Source organism: Zonotrichia leucophrys, chromosome 7 (genome assembly GCF_028769735.1).
Source record: "Zonotrichia leucophrys gambelii isolate GWCS_2022_RI chromosome 7, RI_Zleu_2.0, whole genome shotgun sequence".
In the NCBI taxonomy this organism is placed as follows: Eukaryota; Metazoa; Chordata; class Aves; order Passeriformes; family Passerellidae; genus Zonotrichia; species Zonotrichia leucophrys.
The window spans coordinates 24,956,580-24,977,997 of record NC_088177.1 but is presented as its reverse complement, the minus strand read 5'-3'; the positions used below and the strand labels follow the sequence as shown (position 1 = coordinate 24,977,997).

Sequence of the window (21,418 nt, the reverse complement as noted above, 5' to 3'; positions counted from 1 at the left end):
TAGAAATCTGAATCCCTTTGCCTTCAAGAAATGGTGTGTAGTCTGTAATCCCTTCAGCAGGACTCAAGAGAGGAACATAATTTCATCCATACCTGTGATGTAAGTGCAGTATGAACAATTTTAGCATAGTTTGATGGTCAGTAACAGGCTGTTACTAAGTTTATCATAGTACTAAGCATAATATTCAACTCTGTTGCAGTTACCTTGTGTGTCTGTGTCTCTATGCTATGTCCAGGGAGTTTGTATTTATGTGTTTGGATGTCTTTCATTCAGCTGAACTCCACTAGTTCTGCTTCAATCCAACCTTAAAAAAATTCTGTCTTTCACACAAAAAACTAATGCAATGAAGTAGTTGAATATTTGTTGCTTGTCATCACTATTTAGGAATTGGTGCTCATTTAGCTTGCTTAAGATAGGTAGCAGCTTTACTGAGGGGAAGTGTCATGCCCAAGCCAGCGAAGGCTGACTTCTTCAACAGCTTGTAGATAGGTAGATACATGACAGAATTTTCTTCCAAGCATTTAGGAATTTTGGATTAAAATACAGTTTTGATGCTTAAAGGTGATTCTAAATATTCTTGTTAGTGTCTAAGAGACCTTTGAAATACCAGTCTTTACTCACCACTTTGTAATTTGCTATCTGAAAGTAATTTTCATTGAAATACGGCACCTTCTTGCCAAAGGTAGTACAAAAGCTTCAAAGGTATGGACTGGCTTGGATGTGGTTCTCACTGTAAGGAATAAGAGTCTAAATTGGCTAATACAGTTCACAGCTGATCACAGCAACAGAAGAGAACAAAACATGAAAGGAATAGTCTAGAATCGCTAGTGCGAACAACAGCATGGTGATTAAAAGTATTTAGACAGGATTTCTTTGTGATATAATGGTCCTTTGGAAAAGTTGGAAATTTTTTTACCCCACAATTCTTCATTGTCATATCTGTGGGCAATTAGAAGGTGCTTCTCTGGATTTCTTAGATGGAAGCTTGCTTTGGTATCCATTAAATCCCAGATTAGAGTATGAACAGCAATGTGAAGGTGATGGTATTAGCTGTGGTCAATACAGCATTTTTTTTGTAGTTCTGCAATGTGATCTTTGTGTATATAACATAAATAAGATAACCTTAAAAATATTTTATTGCATTTCCAAGTGATATTTCCGTGTGTCTGTGCCTGTGGCAGTGAAGTACTCATCTTCTTGGCCTGACACTCATATTTTGATTGCAGTCCCTGTCAAGGTAACACTGGGTGATTGGTTGGTCTGGGGTTTGCTGCAGTGCAGCCCCTCCTGTTGTCCACGGACTCTGATGGATTTTACTGGATCCAGCAGCATCTTGTATGAGATGGAGAACAGTCACTGGGTTCTGCACATAGTTGTGGTGGGATAGGGAGCTATGGAACTTGGATTTGTTAATCACAGGGTGTTTTTAATCATTCTCTGAAAAGATTCACCAAGTACTTGTTTTATAGCCAGGACCTAAATATATTATGCTATTAGAAAATTGAATATGAGACCCATCAATTTAATTCAAATGACCTGTTGAAGTGCTTGTGTTGTAAACACCACAGCAGATGGTGTGCTCATAACTTTGAAGACATGGTGTGTTTTAAGTACTTCACAAGAAGATGGTTTTATTCCATTCCTTCTACCAAGGTGTTAAGGAAAAGGTGGTTTAGATAGTTTTTGTGATTGTTTGTATTATTCCTGCCCCGTATCAGAACATTCAGCTAGGCAGACAAGGAGAGTGAGGTCTCCTGGTAATCTGGCAGTAATGCTGGTAGGAATTAGAGAATTGAATGCCCAACTGAATATTTCCTAAGGAATACACAAAGATAATACAAAAGTTTCTGATATGGAGATTGGAACGACTCAGTGGTCACCTGCATCCTCCAGCCTAGGGAAGGAGGTTGGAGGTACAACTCCTGCCTCTGCTGCTGCAGGAGTTCCTTGTCTTGGGAGGTTGGTGGGGCTGCAGTTGTGGGGCAGAGCTCCTTCTGCTGGCAGATCCCCTGACTGGCTGAGTCTTGAGTGTTGCTGTTTACCTGCAGGCCAATCTTTTCACATTTGCTTAGATATCTGCCATTTAAATTATTTTGTGACCTTCTAGATTCACTGAAAACAGGAAGACTGTAACAGTTTTTATGCAGAAACCCACAGTACATCAGCTACTGCTATTCTAATAAATTTAGAGCTATAGCAAACCAGTATTTGTTTGGCCTATGTTTTATAGATGGTATCATGATACATGTGCTTATGTGCATAATTACAGATAAAGGCATTAGATGACTCAATTTTTTGCTGTTGTTGTTGCTTAAGGACTTTTTTGAGTAACTTCAACACAGTTTTGAAGACCTTTAGCTAATGCTCAGACATTTACACATGTGCAATTAAATCTTAACTATAGCTTTGAACTTAACTTGGGTTACACTAATTCTTCATGCTGCTTAGCCTGCTCAGCAAGAAAAACAGTATTACCATCAAGTGAGTAATCTTTTTTTCACAACACCAGAAAATTAACTTTTAAAATGTATGCTGTTTTCAGCAAATCAAACTGCAGACTGATTTACCTACAAGTCCACAAAATAAATTAATTGGCAGCTTTCTGAGAACATGTGTGAAGACTCAGCTGTGGGCAAACAGCAACACTCCCACTACAAGTCAAGGGATCTGTGAAGGGATCTGTCAGATACTTTTGATAAGTTCTAAGGCGTTAATTGTGATCTTGTTTTTGTTAGATGCTCTTGCCTGGTACAGAGTTAACATAATCTCATAATCTTAAAACATTACTGTGAAGAAAAATATAAAGTAGTACATATCTGTATTTGCATAATATCTATATTTGTATAAAAACATGTGTCTAAAATCTGTTATATATTTGTTTTGATGCACTGCAGAGGTAAAACTGTTGAGACACCTTCCCAGAAATACCTGACCTTTTTTCTCAAAAACTACAGGGCTTATATGTATTAATTTCTGTGGATACAGTCTCATTGTCTTGCAGTCTCTTGCTCAAACCCAGTAGCATTCTTCAAGTGGAATTTGAAGGTTTTGTACATTTTTCCAGAATTGCCAAACATCTGTAGTCTGCTTTGAGGAGCAGTTTTACCCAGGAGCTTTGCTGGGTATTTGGCAATCTCAAGCACGCTTGCTCTGTGTATTTAATCAGACTCCACAGCGCATGCCCAGAAATTCCACATTTCCAGTAAACATTGGATGGAGCTGTGTGTGCATGGAATGCTGTAACAGCCTGGAGTGCTGGACTCGCTGAACCCATGGTACTTTGTGCATAAACACCAGTTCTGGATTGGACTGCTGCTGCTCTGCCAAAAATCCCAGATCTTTCTTGGAACAAAGTTTTCCAAGATCTTCTATTTTTCCAAAGACTTAACTTCCTACATCAGTGCCTTGGCCATGAAAGAATAATCTCAAATTTATTTTTCCCACCTTCCCACCCCCCCAAACATACAAAGCATTCATCTGCCAAACTCTCACTAGGTTTTCAAATGCCAAGGATTTGTGAGCAGTCTTCCTTAGATATGTGTGTGCTTATATATAAATATGTATATTATATGCTGTATGTGTGTATACCCAGTGGGGTGTGAAATAAGTTATTATGATAAATGACCCTTCTGAATTGTCTAACTTGTTTGCTTATTTGTTTGTTTTCAACAGGCAGAAATACTTAGTGTGCTCAGTCACAAAAACATCATTCAGTTCTATGGAGCTGTCATTGAACCTCCAAACTATGGCATTGTTACAGGTAAGGATTTTGTCTGACCTTTTCCTTGACTCTGTAAAGCTACAATGTTACAAGGTTATCTCCAGTGTTACCCAATTACAGTGTTTTGCTAATTGTTCTGGTCTTTTTTAAGAGTGCTTGGCACTACCTGCCTCAATGTAATTGGGAGTGCTGGAGGTGGGAGCCAGGCTGGGAGCATAGCTGGAGGCAGCATGAGGCAGGTGAGGCCTAGGGTGTTCTTAGTGCACAAATACAGGACTCCTTTTAACAGTACCTTTCATTGTGTTCTTGTGCCCTGTTTGGAGAATTGCTTTCCCATTCTAATTGGTGTGTCACAAAAGTAGAGGTTTTCATGATACGAAGTTCTGGCTGGTTCTGTTCTGGAAGGAAGGTGGGCTGGGTGTCTGCTCAGAGCAAAGCTGCCCCATGAGTTCTGCCTGCACTGAAAGTAGGAGAATTTGCATTGTGAGGTTCACAAAGGGAGGAGTTTGAAATAGAGTCAAGGGTTAATAAGGCATTGTAAGACAACTCCCTTTATACATGGAAAACTAGGTTTTGTTTGTTTTGATATTCCTAGAATTATGCAGAAGTTGCTTTTTGTGGTATTGTTGAGGTATTTTGTTGGTGGTTGTTTTTTTTTCTGTCACCATTTTAAGCTTCCTGCTCTTATCTTGGGAGATGGTCCAGATAGAGAATTTTCTCCCTTTCCTGTATGGGACAAACTACATAAGATAGAAGTAGAAAGTAAACCGAAAGCAAAGAAATTTCCCAACTGCTCAAACAAATGTTTGAAGAGATAAAACTCATAAAAGTGTGGATTAGGAGGCATGTTTTGGCATGTCTGTAACTTTCAAAGCTCAGTGTGAAGAGTAGTCTTTTGCATGTGTCACAATCTAACACCAATTTGAGTCACTGCTGGTCAGGTTTTTGTTGGTTGGTGGTCAGAACTCGTGAAAATTCAATTATTTCTACCTGCCTCTTAGGCTTCTGCTTATCACAGCAGGTGGCAGTGTAATCTGAAATGCAGCACGTTTCAGGGCGTGGGGAGCTTTGCTTACTCCAGGAGTATCAGCCTACTGCAGGTCATGGTGTGGCAGACAGCATTCCAGAGGTGCTTGGGGTGACCACAGTCTGCACCACTTAGAAATGCACTGATGATGTCATATAGACAGGAATTTGAATTCCTTCTGGAAGCAGTAAAATTAATAGAAAGCTAATAAATCAAGCAATGTAATTTTACTATCCTTTTTAATATAAGTGTAAACCAACAAGGAGACTAGTAAAGGTGAGGTGTAATCAATGACCTGGGATGATGTCTAGATCAGAAGACCTCAGCTTGATCTCACCAAGATCAGGGTTTGGAGGACGTATGACCTGCTTACCAGTCACAGGGCTGACAGCAACTGAAGTATTCACTGTGCTGTTGAGAATGGGGACTCTTTAACTGCCTGTGAGATAGAGACTACAGTCTGTAGTTCAACAGCTTTGTTCCACAGGGAACTTTGATCACACCTGCTTGAAAAAGAAAGAAGTTTGGGGATTTTTTAGCAAACTGTTGATTCTCCGTGCAACTTCTAAGGAGACTGGAGTCCTGTGGATTGGAATGGAGGCAAGGCTCCCTTTCCCTACACCATTTTCAAATCAGAGAGAATGGTTACTGATAAAAGAAATGTTGATTACACTTCAAATGTCTTTTAGAGGGATTTTCACTTTGTGATCTTCTGGATGGCCTTCAGTGTTGCAGACAATCCAAACAGTGTTTAGTTAGAGATTTGTTTCTTGAGAGAGAAAATCCCAAATAAGAAGAAATCCTGAGAAATTAATGTTTCTTCGGAGTGATGGAGATGAGACCATTCAGCCAAGTACTGGCATGTACTGAGCATTAGCTGCATGTAATATCTCATGTAGGATTGTTAAGGAGTTTTCTGAGAACGGCTACAGCTGGAGTTAAAAAAATGTTTTCCTCCTAGGATGCATGTCAGTGTTCCAGCTCATCCTGCTGCCCGGTGAGCTGCTGTCATGGATCCCATCATTCTAGATGTTACTGGCCATCTCTGTCAGCAGCAGTCTCAATATGTAGCTTTCAGATATGGCTTTTGGCCACAGCTGCCTCATCCCAAAAGGTTCTCAGAGCTTGTGCCCCCAGTGCACAGAACCATATGTCTGCCACAGCATCACAGGGTGGGCCCAGTAAGGCAATCAGAGCTTTTCTTTCTAAAGCAAATATTTCTTTTCCATTAGTTGCAAAACATTGTCCTTGCAATAGGCTTTCCAAATCCACAAGCTCCTAGTAAATATCTGTGGCACAGAAACTGTATGGAAGAAATACTAACAGTGGGGCTTTGTTGATTGACGCTTACTTGCCTCTGTTCACACAAAGTGGCAAAGGGCTGAAGGAGCTGAGCTGTCCCCTGACCCTGATGGGTCGAATTATGCATTGTAAAGGCATGCAAAGCATGCAGCCAACCTGTTCCTGAAAAATCCATTTATAAGACAGATGATGACATCATGGGTAAAAAAAGCTTCTGTTTTAATTGTGGAAATGTGCGGGTCAGCAGCTTACTCCTCTGTCGGTGACATCAGAAGCAACATGTCTGTCCTTTCAGTGGGAGGTTGTACAGCAGGGATCCAAAGCTCACTTGCCACTTGAGTGTTTACTTTCACAGGACTTGCTATTTTCTCCCTCTTTCATTTAGCACTGGAGTCTTCCCATCTGACCTGCCACATTCTAGGCTGCAGATTCAGTTTGGTCTCAGTGTCTTTCCCCACACAGTGATCTCCCAGTGGTTTTTATTTTTTTGGTTAGGAACAGTGGAAATTTTTGTATGCATTTACACTATCATGTATCAATCATTGATTAATATTATTATTTTTAAAAATCAGATACATTTGATGTAGTCTTAAAGGCAATGATTTTGTGGCTGCTTTGAAATAAAATGAAGATTTTGAGAGTCTTCTAGATAGGTTCTAAATTCTGCCTGAGAAGCACATTGAATAGCCTTGGGAGAGAGGGACAAAAGGCTTAAGTTGCTCCTTGTATCCCCCTGCACTGGGTGGCATCTGCCTGCCCTGTCATTGCAAGCAGATAAAAGAAAATGTATCAGCTGTTTCATCTTATGAACCTCCTGTTGTGTTTTTGGTGAAACAAATTCTAAATGAGATAAAACTTATTTCTATTAATATTTCATATTAATAAATACTGAGCAGAAGAGCCACAGGCTTTAAACTGCTGTAGATGACCTGCAGCACAAGAAAATCTGTCCTGCTTATCACAGGGTTAGCCTTCTTGTTTCATCCTTCTGTTTTTTCATGAACAAGTTATTTGATCTGCTGTTTTGTTTCTCCATGGGGAAATAGGAAACTTTCTACTTGCAAACTCTTTCTTTGTAACAAAACATTATATATTTAGCATGTGGCTTTACTTAAAAAAAATAAAAAATAATGTTTTGTTATGGGGCATAATTTATACACAGTACTGCTTACAGTGAGGAGTATCCTCTGATTTTGGAAACAATAAAATGAATCTGATACCACCAAACTCATCTGTTAATTGTTCTTTGATTAAATGTGGTTAATTCACTGTTTAAAAAAGTCAGAATTTTAGGTTATATGAAAGTGGTACTGTAGAGATTTGAGTTGTCTCCAGTTTCACACCTAAATATGTGTAGGGCTGACTAGCTTGTTGTTCCTGCTTTAAGCCCCACAACTCTGACAGTCAGACTGGATTCCATCTGCCACAGTTCCAAACACCAGTGGGCCCCAAATGCCCTTGTTTGTACCCCAGAATTCTGCTGTGGGATTCTGTAGGTATAGTTATGGGAAATTAAGAGAAACATCTGCTTGTCCTGAACAAAGAGCTTGCACAATCTTTTACTCTGGAATTTGAACTGCTTTGCCTGATGTCTCTTTACGCCAGGCCTTTCTAATACCTTTTCATTTTAATGCCTGTTTTTCTATATGATTACACTTTTTAATTTGTTTTTTTAATTTTTTGTTAGTAGTAGCTTATGTCTGCATTGGGACAATCAGATAAACTCTCTTACTGTACTGGTAATAATATTAGGCTGTTGAACGCAAATTCTTTGTCATTAAGCCAGAGGACTGCTTTCTGGAACTGGCAGAGTTTCTATTATGTCTTTCAAGCTAGGTGCAATGTTTTTAAATATCTTGGTTTTATTTTTTTTTAACAGAGTACGCTTCTGCTGGCTCACTGTTTGATTACATTAATAGTAATAAAAGTGAAGAGATGGATATGGATCATATCATGACCTGGGCCACTGACATAGCTAAAGGTAAGCAAGAAGGGTGGCATATACTGCCCTACACAGCCAGCGAATGTACAGCTTCCTTCGTCAGGAAAGCTTTCCTAATCTTCCTTATTGAGATGGTAAGAAAACCAATCAAACATATATAAATGAAAAAAGCAAAACCCATTCACTATTCTTTTCAGTATGTTCCTTGTTTATTATGAATCCAGAAATATTCTGGAGTGAAAATGGCTTCTGTGAGCCAGTTCTGGTGTGCCCTTAAGTCCCAAGAGTATAATTTGCTGATGTAGTGTAATTATGAGGTAAAGTGCATAATTACCCTTACATTTGATTTGATTTGGGGCATTTAAGGAAGCTGAGGACTTATTCTCAGCAAACATACTGAAACTCTTCATATAATAATGTAGAATAAGCTGTTCCATCCTGTGTGTTCTTTGTGACTGACCATACAAGAATTAGTGTAAATTAATGAAAAAAAAGTAAATTAATATCTGGCTTAATTGTGTAGACACCTCCTTAACTATATAGTTAGAGAAAATAACTACATATGATGTTAAAACCCATTAGCATATCCAGATAGATGCTTTGAGAGATAAGTGAGCTTTGGTTAGTGCTTTTTACTCAAAGTAGATTGTGGGAAGCTTTGGTTCTCCTTCAGCACGTCAGTATGGCACACAGGTATGGCAACTTGCAATGAGTGCAACTAGTGGGAACCAGGAATCATGACTGCAGAAATGGGATGGCCCTGCTCAGCCTGTCTAACTAGATTATTCCTTTGTTTTGTGTAGGAATGCACTATTTACACATGGAAGCTCCAGTCAAAGTTATCCACAGGGACCTGAAGTCCAGGAATGGTAAAGTAGCAATGCTCTGAAATGATCTGCATTTACTGTTACACATTAATGTGGCATTTAAATCTGTGCCTGAGTTTTGTGAACAAGCAGAATGCGTAACTAATGCCATGGTTGTCATCACTTGTTGAGGCACAGAAAAGTTGTTCCCTCCTCCCCATCCTGAGCCTGTCTGAAGTTCATTACAGACCTGGCATCATCTAGAACACTGTGGAGGACTCTTTCAACTTGTGTCTTGCTGGTCATGATTGGCCAAGAAAACTGATGAAGCTTTCAGATACTGCCTGGGCACTCTTTACTTCTTTTTTCTCTTTGGAAAGGTTGAGTACCAGGAAAGGCTGGCAGACACCAGACACAATAGACTGGATAAGGCCTATTATTTCTTATCAGAAAATCATGTCTTTGTTGTGGCTTTTTTTGAGATTTGACAGATATTCAGGCTTTTGAGTCATACACGTTCAGTGTGGAGTCTGTACTTAGCAGTTGACAGTCATTTCTGAAATTTGCTGAACATTGCCTTTTACATGAAACTTCTACCACTAGTGGTGGGATAGGAGAGTCACAGATTTCAATGATGTATAATAGTCAAGAAACATGTAGGTCTCACCTCGGTTTTAGGCTTTCTCCTTTTATTAATGACTCTTCCAGAGAGCTTCTTGTTAAACCTAACTGTACTGGGGAGAATGAAGTTCATCTGTGTTGCTGTCCTTTAACTCAGTAAGGCCTGAAAGGTTTTGCATTTGTTCAGAGGCTTGCAGGTATTCAGCAGATGTTCTGTCAGCTTCCCAATGAAACCAGGACAGATGTGCACATTCAGATGCTGGCTCACCTTAGGGTCATTTGTCTTATTGAAAAATGAAGTATTTTGCCGTAAAAATGTGTTGGACTTGCTTTTTGCATTCCTGTAACCTTTTGTTTTTTCATTTTCAGTTGTTATAGCTGCTGATGGTGTGTTAAAGGTATGAACACTTTAATTATTTGTTGTGAGATGCTGCTGCTTGACTGGATGTTTCTATGTCTCATGAATGAGGTCAATACTCACAATACCAGTTTAATATTTTATTTATTTTTGCCAGATCTGTGATTTTGGTGCCTCAAGATTCCACTCCCATACGACACACATGTCATTAGTGGGCACTTTCCCATGGATGGCCCCAGAAGTTATTCAGAGTCTTCCAGTGTCTGAAACATGTGACACGTACTCGTACGGAGTGGTGAGTGCCTCATCTCACTGTGCATTGTGGCAGTGAGACAGAATTCATGTGCTGCAACTGCAGCAATTCTGAATAAGAACAACAAGAAATGCCACAGTTCCTTCTGTGACTGACCCATAATTTATAATTATATGCTTGAAAATGATAGGAAGAACATAGTATCTTGCATGTTTGGTAGCATCTCTTTAGATTAGCAGCATGCCAGTGTAGGAAGTTCCACAGTTATTCAGCATATGTCCAAAGGCTTTCAGGAGCTACTGAAAGCATCATGAATCTCTGCTTGTGGGGCTTTTTTTGTGGCACTAAAGAGAAAAAGCTTGTCTTGTAACGGGGGGTAACATTAGCATTCCACTTTCCCCAAAACAGTGTCACTGATTTTTATTAAAAAGCAGCTCCTCTATGCTCAATTGTTTAAAAGGCACTGCTATCACTATCTGTGAGAATAGACCCCATCTGAAAATACAGAAGCCCAGCACTGCTTTGCTGAAGGGTGAGGAATCAGTTATAGTTCATAAGAATGTCAGGTTTTCAGATTCAGTAATGTGAATTACTTTACTCTGTCAACAGTTAAACTCTAATTTAGTTTTGCTCTGCAATACAAAGCAGGCTAGAAACAGCCCTACTGGTCACATCAGTTGTGTGCCCAAGCCCATAGCCTTCCTCTGGCAGAGGACAGTAAAGAGTATTTGGGGCAAAATGAAAGGAAGTGGGGCTGTAGTTTCTATGCATATTGGTGCATTAACCATTTTTCTGTTTGGATTCAACAGTGGGTGGCAGAATGAGAAATTCTTCACTACCTGCCAAATGTTGTGTCTCTCTCTTTGAGGAATGGGAGGAGGTAGATGTGAGGGAGGCACTATGATTTTAAGCTAGCACCTATGGCTGTACACATCTAAGCTGATGTCTCAGTGGAGAGTGACTTAAACTTTTTGCCAAACAGTTGTTTATAGTGAGAAAAATTTTTGAGACATGATGTGACATCACTTACCAGTGAAAGTTTGAAAGTTTGCAAGGATCCTATATGGTCAGATTCAAAATCCTTGCTTGCTTAACTGAACTAGGTCACAAAGAGTAAGAGAACATAAGCTAACAAATATAAATATTAATGTAAACTGTTACTGGAAGCAATCACATATTGTCCACTGAAGGGAAACATTCCAGTTTCAAAACAGAACAACAATGTTAGAGGAAAAATTCCAAACATGGTGTTATAGTTCAAACTTCTCACATAGTCATCCTAGTTTGAATTGACTTTAGTAATGTTTTCAAAGTGGGAGAAGGTAAGAAATTGTTTAGTATCTTATCATGTCAAGTATTAACAGTGCCTTGGGAACATTATGTTGTGAAAAGTTTATTTGACCTCATTGAAAAAGTCAGGTTCCTTTGACAGTTCTGCGCTTGGAGGTAAAACTGGACTATCCTCATTATGAAAACAGTTCCGTGTTACCAGAATATTTTAGCATTGTTATGGGTGTGTAGTGCTACTTTAGAATGTCTAGTAATGACCCACAGTTTTTTAATACATTATTTTTAAATTAATGTGTTCTACTGTGAGTAGAAGCTTATGAATTCATAAGCACTTAGGTGTAATTATTCTTTTTATAACTCTAGTCTTGGAACAGCATTATTTTCAGAGGAGATAGATGGGTAGAAATGAAGAATGGCAGTGGCCCAAGTTCTCTGTTTCTGAAATAACTGATATTAGGGGGTTATACAAGCAAGAAATGGCCTGAATATAACATTGAAAGTTGGAATCTCGCTATAATAAGTGTTATAACTACCAGAGAAGTAGCTAGGGGTCTGAAAACTAGAAATATGAGAAAGGGTGTTTTTGTCTCTTTAAATTATTATCATCTATAAAAACAAAATGTAAAGAATCTCTTTTTGAAGCATAACACTTGCCAGCAGCTTTTGTGCTAGAGAGACAAATCTGCTTTACTTCAGTTAAAGTCCTCTTAACAAAGAACAGAATCCTTTCAAATGTAAACTAGTAAGATGCTAGGAATAGATATTTCAATTGCAATATTTGTCATCTTTCCCATGGTTTTCTTTAATTTCCTTTCTTTTATTTTTTTATCTGACAGTCTTTTCTTTCTTCAAACCCATCTGTGATTTTAAATGTTCTGCTTAAGCTGTGCAAGAGCTCTTTTCCCTGAAGTGTTGAAGCCTTTCTGCAGCCTCATAGGTCTGAGCTGCTTCTCAGCTGAAATGAATTTTCCTTTTTGTGAACAGTTGTATGCATGTTTATAGCTAATGTTTAGATTAGCTTGTCCTGCCCTTCATGGATGGTTAAACAGGCCTATGTATTCTCTGAGATACATAGTCAATAATTTATAATACTGTCATGAAATGCTAAAGCTAAATTTTCAAGGAGAATTTATTACCACACAGAGAGAGATCTTACACTTTCCTTCAGCTATGCTGTAGTTCCTCTTTCTGATCCATTTCCAAGTCTGTACTCTAAACAACTAAAACCAAGTGTTACAAGTGATCAACCCTGAAACTGACTTGTATGTCACTGTGTGTTGCTCAAAAATTATTCCTTGCCATCTCTGTCATTCCTTGCTGTCTCTGCCAGATAGGAAAGTGTATGTGGAATGACAGTGTCACTCTAAAAGCTGTTCAAAATCATGAAGACATATGCTCAGAATATATTATCCTGGCAGAACTGTTTGTAGTGCACCACAGTGTGTGTTTGTGTATCAGTATCAATGTATTTAATTGCAGAAAGCTTATCCAGTATAGTTGAATTATTTTATCATTTACAAGAACAAATAAGTAAAACCATTAATTGGCTATTGGTGGCCTAGAGACTGCCATTAAATGTAGCAGCTGTTCAAACACTGCTTTAGTTATGAGAACATATGTTATTTATAGAGGGAATGTTGGCCAGCTCCAGGGGTTATCCTTTACTCTTTTTGAAAAGAATGATGCGATCTTTAACTGCAGTTGGATCAATGCAGAGAAGACAGACCTAATTTTCATGCCTAAGGGCAGCACCTCTGTGAGTGCAATGCTAATGCTTTTGCTGTACCTCTGCTAACTGTGGCTCCTGACCATTGTCTGTGAACAGTTTCCTACCAGACAAAGCATAGTTTTTCCAGCGAAGGTGTTCAGAGTGTTTTCTTTTCCTCAGATTACTAACTTGGATGTTCTCCTATCCACATGGCACTTTGAATCTTTGTTGGCTTTGCACCAACGTGGGGACAGGGTATGGGGTAGAGGTGTTGTGGATTTAGTTTTTCCTTTGGGTTGTTGTCACATAATTGAGAGGATAGGAATTGAAATGCACAGCTGAGCTGACAGAAGTAAATGTGTGAGCTTTTTCTGAAGACCACCTATTTCTTATAGTCAGGTTTGTGTATAGGGTGAACATTCATACATTTCTCTCTCCTTTCTCTTCCTCTATATACAAAGATGAGTCCAACATCTTCAGAGGCTGCAGCTTACTGCACTATATTAAATGGCCTTGCTTTGTTTTTCATCATTGTTTCTAGCTTGGCTGTTTTCTCTGTGAGCATGTGCTGTCCATCATCACAGAAATGTGATGTGATTGGGAAAGGAGGTGATGCTCACCATTACATGTGGGAGGGAAAGTGAACCACATCATTCTCAATTAGGTTGTAGACCAGAAAGGAAAGATAAAATAATTTCCAAATGAAGTGATCCAGTAAAGATAAAATAATTTCCATATGAAGTGAGCCAATTCTGAAAATGAACAGAGTGTACCTCACAATGAAGAGGCTGGGGTAAGTTAGGCTGAGGTTCTTGTCTGTTGCTGAATCACCCTGGGGAGAGCAAGAGGCAAGTGAGAATGCAGACAGTACCCATTTGCTGCTTTTTAAAAGACTGCTGATGCAGTCATGCACCTTAGCTGATGATTCAGGGTAGCTAGTCCATGGGAAGGGGTGGAAACTCCTGTAAAACTGAAAATAGAGACACGTCACCGTTGGAAGGAAAGGCTTTCTCTGTATATTTGGCCTGAATATGAAAATTGCTTTGTTGTTAAAATATTTTCTAAACCTGTGTAAGTAAATGCAAGTATTTCCAACATCCCACTTCCGTATCTTTTACTTTCATTTGTTAGTAAAATGAAGGCCATTAAAAATCCTTCCTATTGTGTCAAATTGCTGTTTTTCTCTTCAACTGTGTGCAGTCTTGGACAAATTTTTAGCTAGCACTGTTGCTTTAGGGAGGCAGTGATCTGTTGGAGCAGTGGAAATAAACACTAAAGGTGTCATGATAAAGGAATTCGGTGCAAAATGTTCTGCACAACCGTATGTGCATGAATGAAACAAGACAGCTCTTAAGATTTGCAGTCTTCTGAAAGAAAGATAGCACAGCAGTAGTTTTCCAGCTCAAGGCTCTTGAAGACATTTAACATGTATTTCATTATGTTCTTCACTGGAAGGTTATTTAGATACTGCTCTATCTGATGTGCAAACTTGAGTTTTTTCCTCTGTAGTGTCATGGTACAGTCCCAACAGATGAAGTTGTTCTGCAAGGCTGCTCAACCACATGTTTGATTTGGTCCAGGAACCTTTGTTTTAAACTGACTGTTTTATACACTGCTTTTTTTGTCTGAAGTACATGGGACTGGTAATTTTTTTTCCTTCTCTCACAATTAAATTTCCTTCTCGACCAGTAGAGAGGTGATAACTTGAGTTACAATCGAGGTGCCTTTTTTTCCTTCTGAAAGGATTGAACTGAGGCTAACAGGATAATTGAATAGGTCTGTGATAATTCTCCCCATATATTTCTTATTCTCAGAAAAACTTTTCTTATTTTTCCAAGATACCCTTACCTTTACTAATCAGCCTTCTGACTCAAGCAGAATTATTGAAATAGGTCCATTGTTGGAGTACCCTGTTCACTTGATTAAAGGCCCAACTCGGCTTCAACACATTTTTTTGCTTGACCTCCATCTGTCAATATTGTTCCATTTGCTTTTTCATTATCTTCATAGCTGTCCACAGTCCATTCAAAATGTTGCAGCTGGAATAAACCTGGGCACTAACCCAAACACTGAGGATATAGAGACTTGTATAAGGATCTTAATGCATTTTGGCAAATTCTGCATTACAGATTCTTTGTTGTTGTTGTTATACTTCATATATGAGCAGAAGAAAAAGGTTGTAGATATCTGCAGCAAGATGTGTCTATGAAAGTTTTGCTTAAAAAAAAAGGGGGACATAAAGAAGTAGAGGTACAAAGTGCTATTAATTTTGTTGAATTCCAATATGTTGTCCCAATGGCAGAAAAACAAGTTGGATTCATTGACTTGAAGCCTTTTTGATGATGCCAAACTCTTTTCTACAGAGTAGCTTAGATTCTTGGGTACTGTGTTATCAAAAGGCTAAAAGCATGCAAAACTAGGAGATCTTTCTCTAGCTAAGGACAGTATGTCTATAAAAACTCAAGGAGAAGAGAGTAATTTTTTATATGATGTATATTGCTTAGTTTAATATGATCACATACTTGGAGATAAACAATTACAGTTTTGATTGCAAAATTGTATTTTTATAGGTATATCAAAGGAGCTAAATACCTTTTGGATCATATTCACTGGTTGCAGTCGCATAGAAATATTTTTAAATGAAAAATTACTGCAAAGCAATGTCTAGCTGGAGCTGAGAAGGAGAGGAAGAGCATTGTCTTCCCAAGACCCAGTTGCCAAATGTGAACTTTATAGTGTACAAAGATAGTAACAAAGCAACCCAGTTTTTCATCTTAGCTTTTCTGTAGAGGAAAAAGCAGAAACATTCAAATTAATTTTGTGAGAGGATCTTGCACACAAACACCGGTCCAAGTTCCTGCAAATGAAAACTGGTTGCCTGGTAATTGGATACAGAATAGTGCTGTATCAAGGTTTAATAATGTATTTAAAATACAAAGTACAGAAATAAAAATTCTTTTCTTTTTTTCTCTTCCAGGTTCTCTGGGAGATGCTAACAAGGGAGGTCCCCTTTAAAGGCTTGGAAGGATTACAAGTAGCTTGGCTTGTAGTGGAAAAAAACGAGGTAAGACTACGTTTCTACATTCAGGTACATAGATCAGAAAACAGTATTGGGGTTTTGCAAAAGACTTTTTCATCTTCTTCAAATTGAAAGTAAGTTCACGCGTATGGAAAGATTAGCAGTAGGAGCTAACACAAAGGGTCAAAGTGATGTTATTCCTCATGAATGGACCCTTTACATCTAATTGTTGCAGCTTCACGTCGTGATGCTGTAGATCAAAAATTGTACAAGTACTGTACTAGTTTCTCAGTCTCAATTGTAAAACCTAGGGGTTTGTTCTTAGTGATGAAAGAAGCCATTGCGTCCAAGGTAGGGGAACAGTTTAACTCCATCTCCTGCGTTTAGGACATCTTTTTACTGGCCGGGAGTTGATATATCTGTAAGAGACCTTCAGCTACTTCAACTTAACTCTCCCAGCAGGAGTCACTATAGTACAAGAAACTGCCGCTTAGATGAAAATTTCAAAAATAAAAGAAGAAAAAATAGTTTTAAAAAAAGAGAGAAATTACAGTTTTGCCACCTACGTTCAACACTACATTGAAGATGAGCTCCTCACTGGTATCGGCAAGGCTGTGGCATAGCTGCAAGCCTCCTCATGCAGAGTCTTTCCATTTCAAAAGCACTTCAGTGGTGTAAACACCGTTTGTACAGTGTCCCCAGCCTCGCTTTTCTTCTCCTCACAAATTGAGGCTTTCAGTTAGTTGGACATGTGAGCGTATATCTGAACACATAGTCCCTTGATATCAAAGACAGTAACTACATTTAAAAAACATTTAAAGTTGTGACTGTACCACACACAGACAAGCATGGAAATCCTCCACAAAGATGAAACCTCCTCTATCTAGACACAGCGGAAGCTTGGGAAACATTACAATGGCGAGGCACCGGCTGTACAATACAGATTTCTATTATTCTACATAAACTGTTTCTCAAAATGCTTCAGAGTTAAACAGAGGAGTTAGGTTTCCTCCTCTTAGTTTAATGTTTTTTGTTGGTGTTTTTTTCCCTCTCTCTTTTTTTCTTCTTTTTGAGGACTGGATTAATTCCAGTGTGATATACCAATTAGTTGGAAATGCTACACTAACAGTGTGAAGATTGTGAATGTGGTCTTCTACTGCATTTATGAGAGCAGGGGGCACAAAGACACTCTTTCTTCTAGTCCAGGAAAAGCCTCACACATCATTTTGAAGGAGGAACCTTAAAGCTTTCCATCAACAGTATTTGGCTCTTGTGCCTACCACATGCAGTTTTATGTAAGGGGTAAGAGTGGCATTGGGAATGTTGTAAAGACATGCAGTCACATGCTGAAACATGTCCGAGCGTACAACACACATTTCTCTGCAGTTTTGCAGAGCAAGGAATTGTGTAAAATCCAGTATGAACTAAATGTAGATATGACTGTTTTACTAATGGCTGAAGAAACCTAAGGGGTGCATTCTCAGAGCCAGCTCTTTGTCTGTCAGGTACCACTAGCCTGTTGCTACCACTTTTCTTAGGGGGCTGTGAGGGAGCTTAGAGGGTATTGCATACTTTTAATTTTTTCTGGCCATGACATGGGTAACATGTCCAGCATAGGCCTTGAAAAGTCAGCTTGTGCTACTTTTCTTAGTTTTCTGTGTCCCAAAACAAGTGTAAGGGTCAGGTTCTGCTCTCAGTTCAGCCTCTTGATATCAGTGGGATTGCATGGTTCCAGTCCACAACAGAACTGGATCACTGCTGAGCCACTCCTCCATTTTTTGGATTGCAAGTCTTTTGTTAAAATTAGTGAGGGATTGAGGCCAAAGCATAATTGCATAAGGTGAAAAATCCCCTTTGTAAAGCCTGAGGCTAGCAAATGGAGTAGATTCTAATGTGTCTGTATGGATCTCTTTTGACACTATGCATAATTTCACAGTGTTATTTTTATTCTGGTAGAGATTTTTTAAAGCCATTTTTTTAAAGAAGAGCAAAGCATGAGAGTTCAGGTTATGCTAGACATGATCTCATAATAAATTGCCACTGAGAAATGTGTTCTTTATTATGACATTTGGATCCTGCTACCTCTATATTACGTATTATATAGGCGACATTCTTCACAAGTGAGACAAGTGGTGATTGTTACTGCTTGTCCACCTCCTGGAACACTGAGGGTTACAGACAATACTGCAGCAAGACTAGCCAGTGTATTTTTAGGCCAATGACTCAATTAGACATCAGGCACCAGTGCAACTTCTTTGTGCCTTGTACAAATTTCTGTGTATTTCTTCCACAGAAACCCTTGCACATTAAGTTGTGACATTGATAATCAGACTTCTGCAGTGCCCGGCCTCTGTGTCTCATGTTTCCAGTTCTTACAGGGTTCAAATGCTTTTGGAACAGGATTTAACTCTTGCTTTTGGCTGCTGTGTCTTGTAAGGCTTTGCAGGTCACACTGCAGTAATGTAATGGTACAGAGAGACATAACTTGCTCTGCTTTGCCTCTGAAATGGCAATAGTAGGGCAGATGAAAGGGTCTTCTTGAGAGGATAGTCTGAACAGGAATGTAATTCCTGGTTCTTGCCTCCTAGAGGACAAGAACCCTTTTTCCAGCTTGACCCCTCTTACACTTGGACTCACTTTCTCTGAGAAACTGGTTTTCTATCTAACTTTTTAAAAATTATTTATATAATGTGAAACATCTGAAGTCAGTTAACAGCTTTAGTGAGAGCAGAGGGATCTCCTTCAGTTGTAATGTTGGAAGCATGTGCAATCAGCTGGAGAGGCTTCAGTATCTGTGTATGTGAGAAAGGATTTGCTTTTAGGCTTTCCAGTCTGGAGGCAGGCTGTTAATGTAAAAATCTTCTAATTTAAAACTCTCAGCAAATGAAACCAAACTAGCTGCAAACTAATTCTCTGTAGTCGGTGGTCCTGGCTATAACCAGCAACTCCTTGTCTTCAGTCATTAGGAAATATTTATGAGTTCACTGTGCTCTGTGAGTGCTTTCTGAGATCTGCATGTCCTCATTAATCCTTCTGACCACAGGCTCATGAAACGTCTCTTGTGTCATGTAGAGCTTCACTTAACTCTTTTTAACTCACTTAATGTAATCTATATTTCAGCTATTTGTGTGTCAAAAGTGATTATAGTATTGTACAGCTAGATCATTTATGTGGGAGAAAGGAATTAAGGCAGGCTGTACATTATGCCCATCTGACAAGCAACTTAAAATACTATGCAGTAACCTCCACAAATGATTATGTTTTAGTATTAAAAACTGTTTGTCTTGGTTTTGCTTCTTCTCTCTGAGCTTTCTTAAGGAACCCCATTTGTGCATTTGATATGTTACTTTCTTATAGGTCTATTAAAAATTATTTGTGCTTCTTGCTAGTGTTAGTAATTTTGATTTTTCTTTCTAATATGTCTCCACATTTTTATGTTGTATTTAAAAGAGAGAGTGTATTTTAGTTCTTTGAAGTCTATTGGTGTCATAGGAAATTGCTTAGTAGCAGCTTAAAGAGAAATGCTTCCAGTAACTGATACATTTTCTTTCCATTAGAGATTAACCATTCCAAGCAGTTGTCCCAGAAGTTTTGCAGAACTGATGCACCAATGTTGGGATGCTGATTCAAAGGTAATTAAATGTGTGTCTGATTTCTGCACCACCACCCCAGCCTTGTTTTGCAAAGTGCATTAGCATTTCTTTGGGGGAGAAGTCTGAGCTGACACCATTGACACATTTCTTGACAATGATACCCAGGACTTTTTTTTTAGTGTGTGTATATATTTATACCTAAATAACTCTCTCTCCCTTTTAATCAAGAGTTGCTATGCTGCTAACTTTGTAACTATTAAAGACAATGACAGGGAATGTGGTAGGATGGCAAAAATGTAGCCGTTTTGGAGCAAGTGGGAAAATTGTGGGTTTTATATTTTCTTTCAAAGGTTAATACTTAATCCCTCTTGGATGTATGTGAGCATCACGTTATAAAATACAAATTTCAAGGTCCAATTCTGTGCCCTACTGGTGTTGAAAACAACACAAGTATAAGTAAAGAATAAATTAATCCATAAAACATGGGTAGGAACAGCAGCAACACATTCTAAATTAACATTAAAACTTTCCTAATCTGTTCCCATAGGGCTTGAATAGTGAGCTTTATAATGACTGTACTGTAATAATATGATAATAGCAGTGCTGTTTAACCATGAAAACAGAATAGAAAGTTAAAAGAGCTGCACCATTGTTACTATTAATCTGCTGTTACAAGGAAGGGATTGAATAAGTATTTAGACAGCAAAAGCTTGTGTAGATTATGAGAGTTACTTTCTTTAAATGGACTTTGTGGCCATCCTGTTGTACATAAAACTGGCTGAAAAGAGCCTGTGGGCATACTAGCTTTAGTACCAAGGATGGATTAACATCCATTTCCTTTACCTATGAAAATATTTGAGACATTGAAGAATAGTTAAGCAAAGGAAATTGTGCTCTTTTTCTCAAGTCAAGGCACCAGGAAGAGAAAGTTAGCAACTACTTCAAGGAGACCAAGATTAATTCCAAGACAAATGAGAGCATATAGGTGCTCTAAACTAGAATTTATCACCAATGAGTAGCCATAGAAGAATAATATGAGAAAGGAAATATGCATTCTTGGTCTCTCTTTTAAAAGCAAGAGGTTGCTTTCCTGCAAGACTGGAAAGACTGAGATTCATCAACATGTGATTTCCACACGAACACACATATAATTGCCATTCTTTTAATACCCTCCTTGTATCCACAGAGGGGGAGAGGGGAGAAAAATGCTTCAAGTTTTTGAATCTGCAGGTAGGCTGCTTAAGTTCTATGTCAGTAATTACTGAAGAGGACTTTCAGTGCTGACTGCTTATCTTTACTATCTTTAGCTTTACTTATCTTTATCTTTACTTGACTGCTCCCAAGTGTCAGCATCACTACCAAAGGCCTCAGAATAAGAATTATTGGAGCTTCTTTTCTGTAGTTGTCACATACTAGATCAGCTCACTTTGCTTTGTTTGAACCACATCCATAAGTGTCCAAAAGACTGTTGCTGTTTCTCAAGGAGAGGGAGGGATTTGCATGTTGTAAAAGAATGATGCTTAACCATCAGGCTGAGTTCTGTCTGATAGAGTAATTTATCTGGGTGTGGGCTGGTTCCTGGGGACATTGTTCCCAGAATTCATGCAAACTGTGAATCTCATGTGAGATGGGCTTTTTCTGACAGTCTGCTCTTCGCTAGTTTTTTCGTGCAGCTCTTCTTCTGTTAGGCAATTACAGCTTTGTTCACATGACTGAAATGGAGTAATCTGTGGTCACAATTTGGACATGTGACTGACTTATTCAGTCACGTGCTGGGA

At 38.7% G+C, this 21,418-nt stretch overlaps 1 protein-coding gene across 2 annotated transcripts in view; it reads left to right on the top strand.

Moving 5' to 3' along the window:
* MAP3K20 (mitogen-activated protein kinase kinase kinase 20) overlaps window positions 1–21,418 on the top strand; it is an 89,811-nt gene that overhangs the window by 25,995 nt on the left and 42,398 nt on the right. For both annotated transcript variants that reach the window (XM_064717987.1, XM_064717986.1), the window contains 7 exons: window positions 3,673–3,760; window positions 7,930–8,031; window positions 8,796–8,861; window positions 9,789–9,817; window positions 9,935–10,072; window positions 16,006–16,092; window positions 19,605–19,679. In XM_064717987.1, the coding sequence (XP_064574057.1) occupies window positions 3,673–3,760; window positions 7,930–8,031; window positions 8,796–8,861; window positions 9,789–9,817; window positions 9,935–10,072; window positions 16,006–16,092; window positions 19,605–19,679 (585 nt within the window). The remainder of the gene's footprint in view (window positions 1–3,672; window positions 3,761–7,929; window positions 8,032–8,795; window positions 8,862–9,788; window positions 9,818–9,934; window positions 10,073–16,005; window positions 16,093–19,604; window positions 19,680–21,418) is intronic.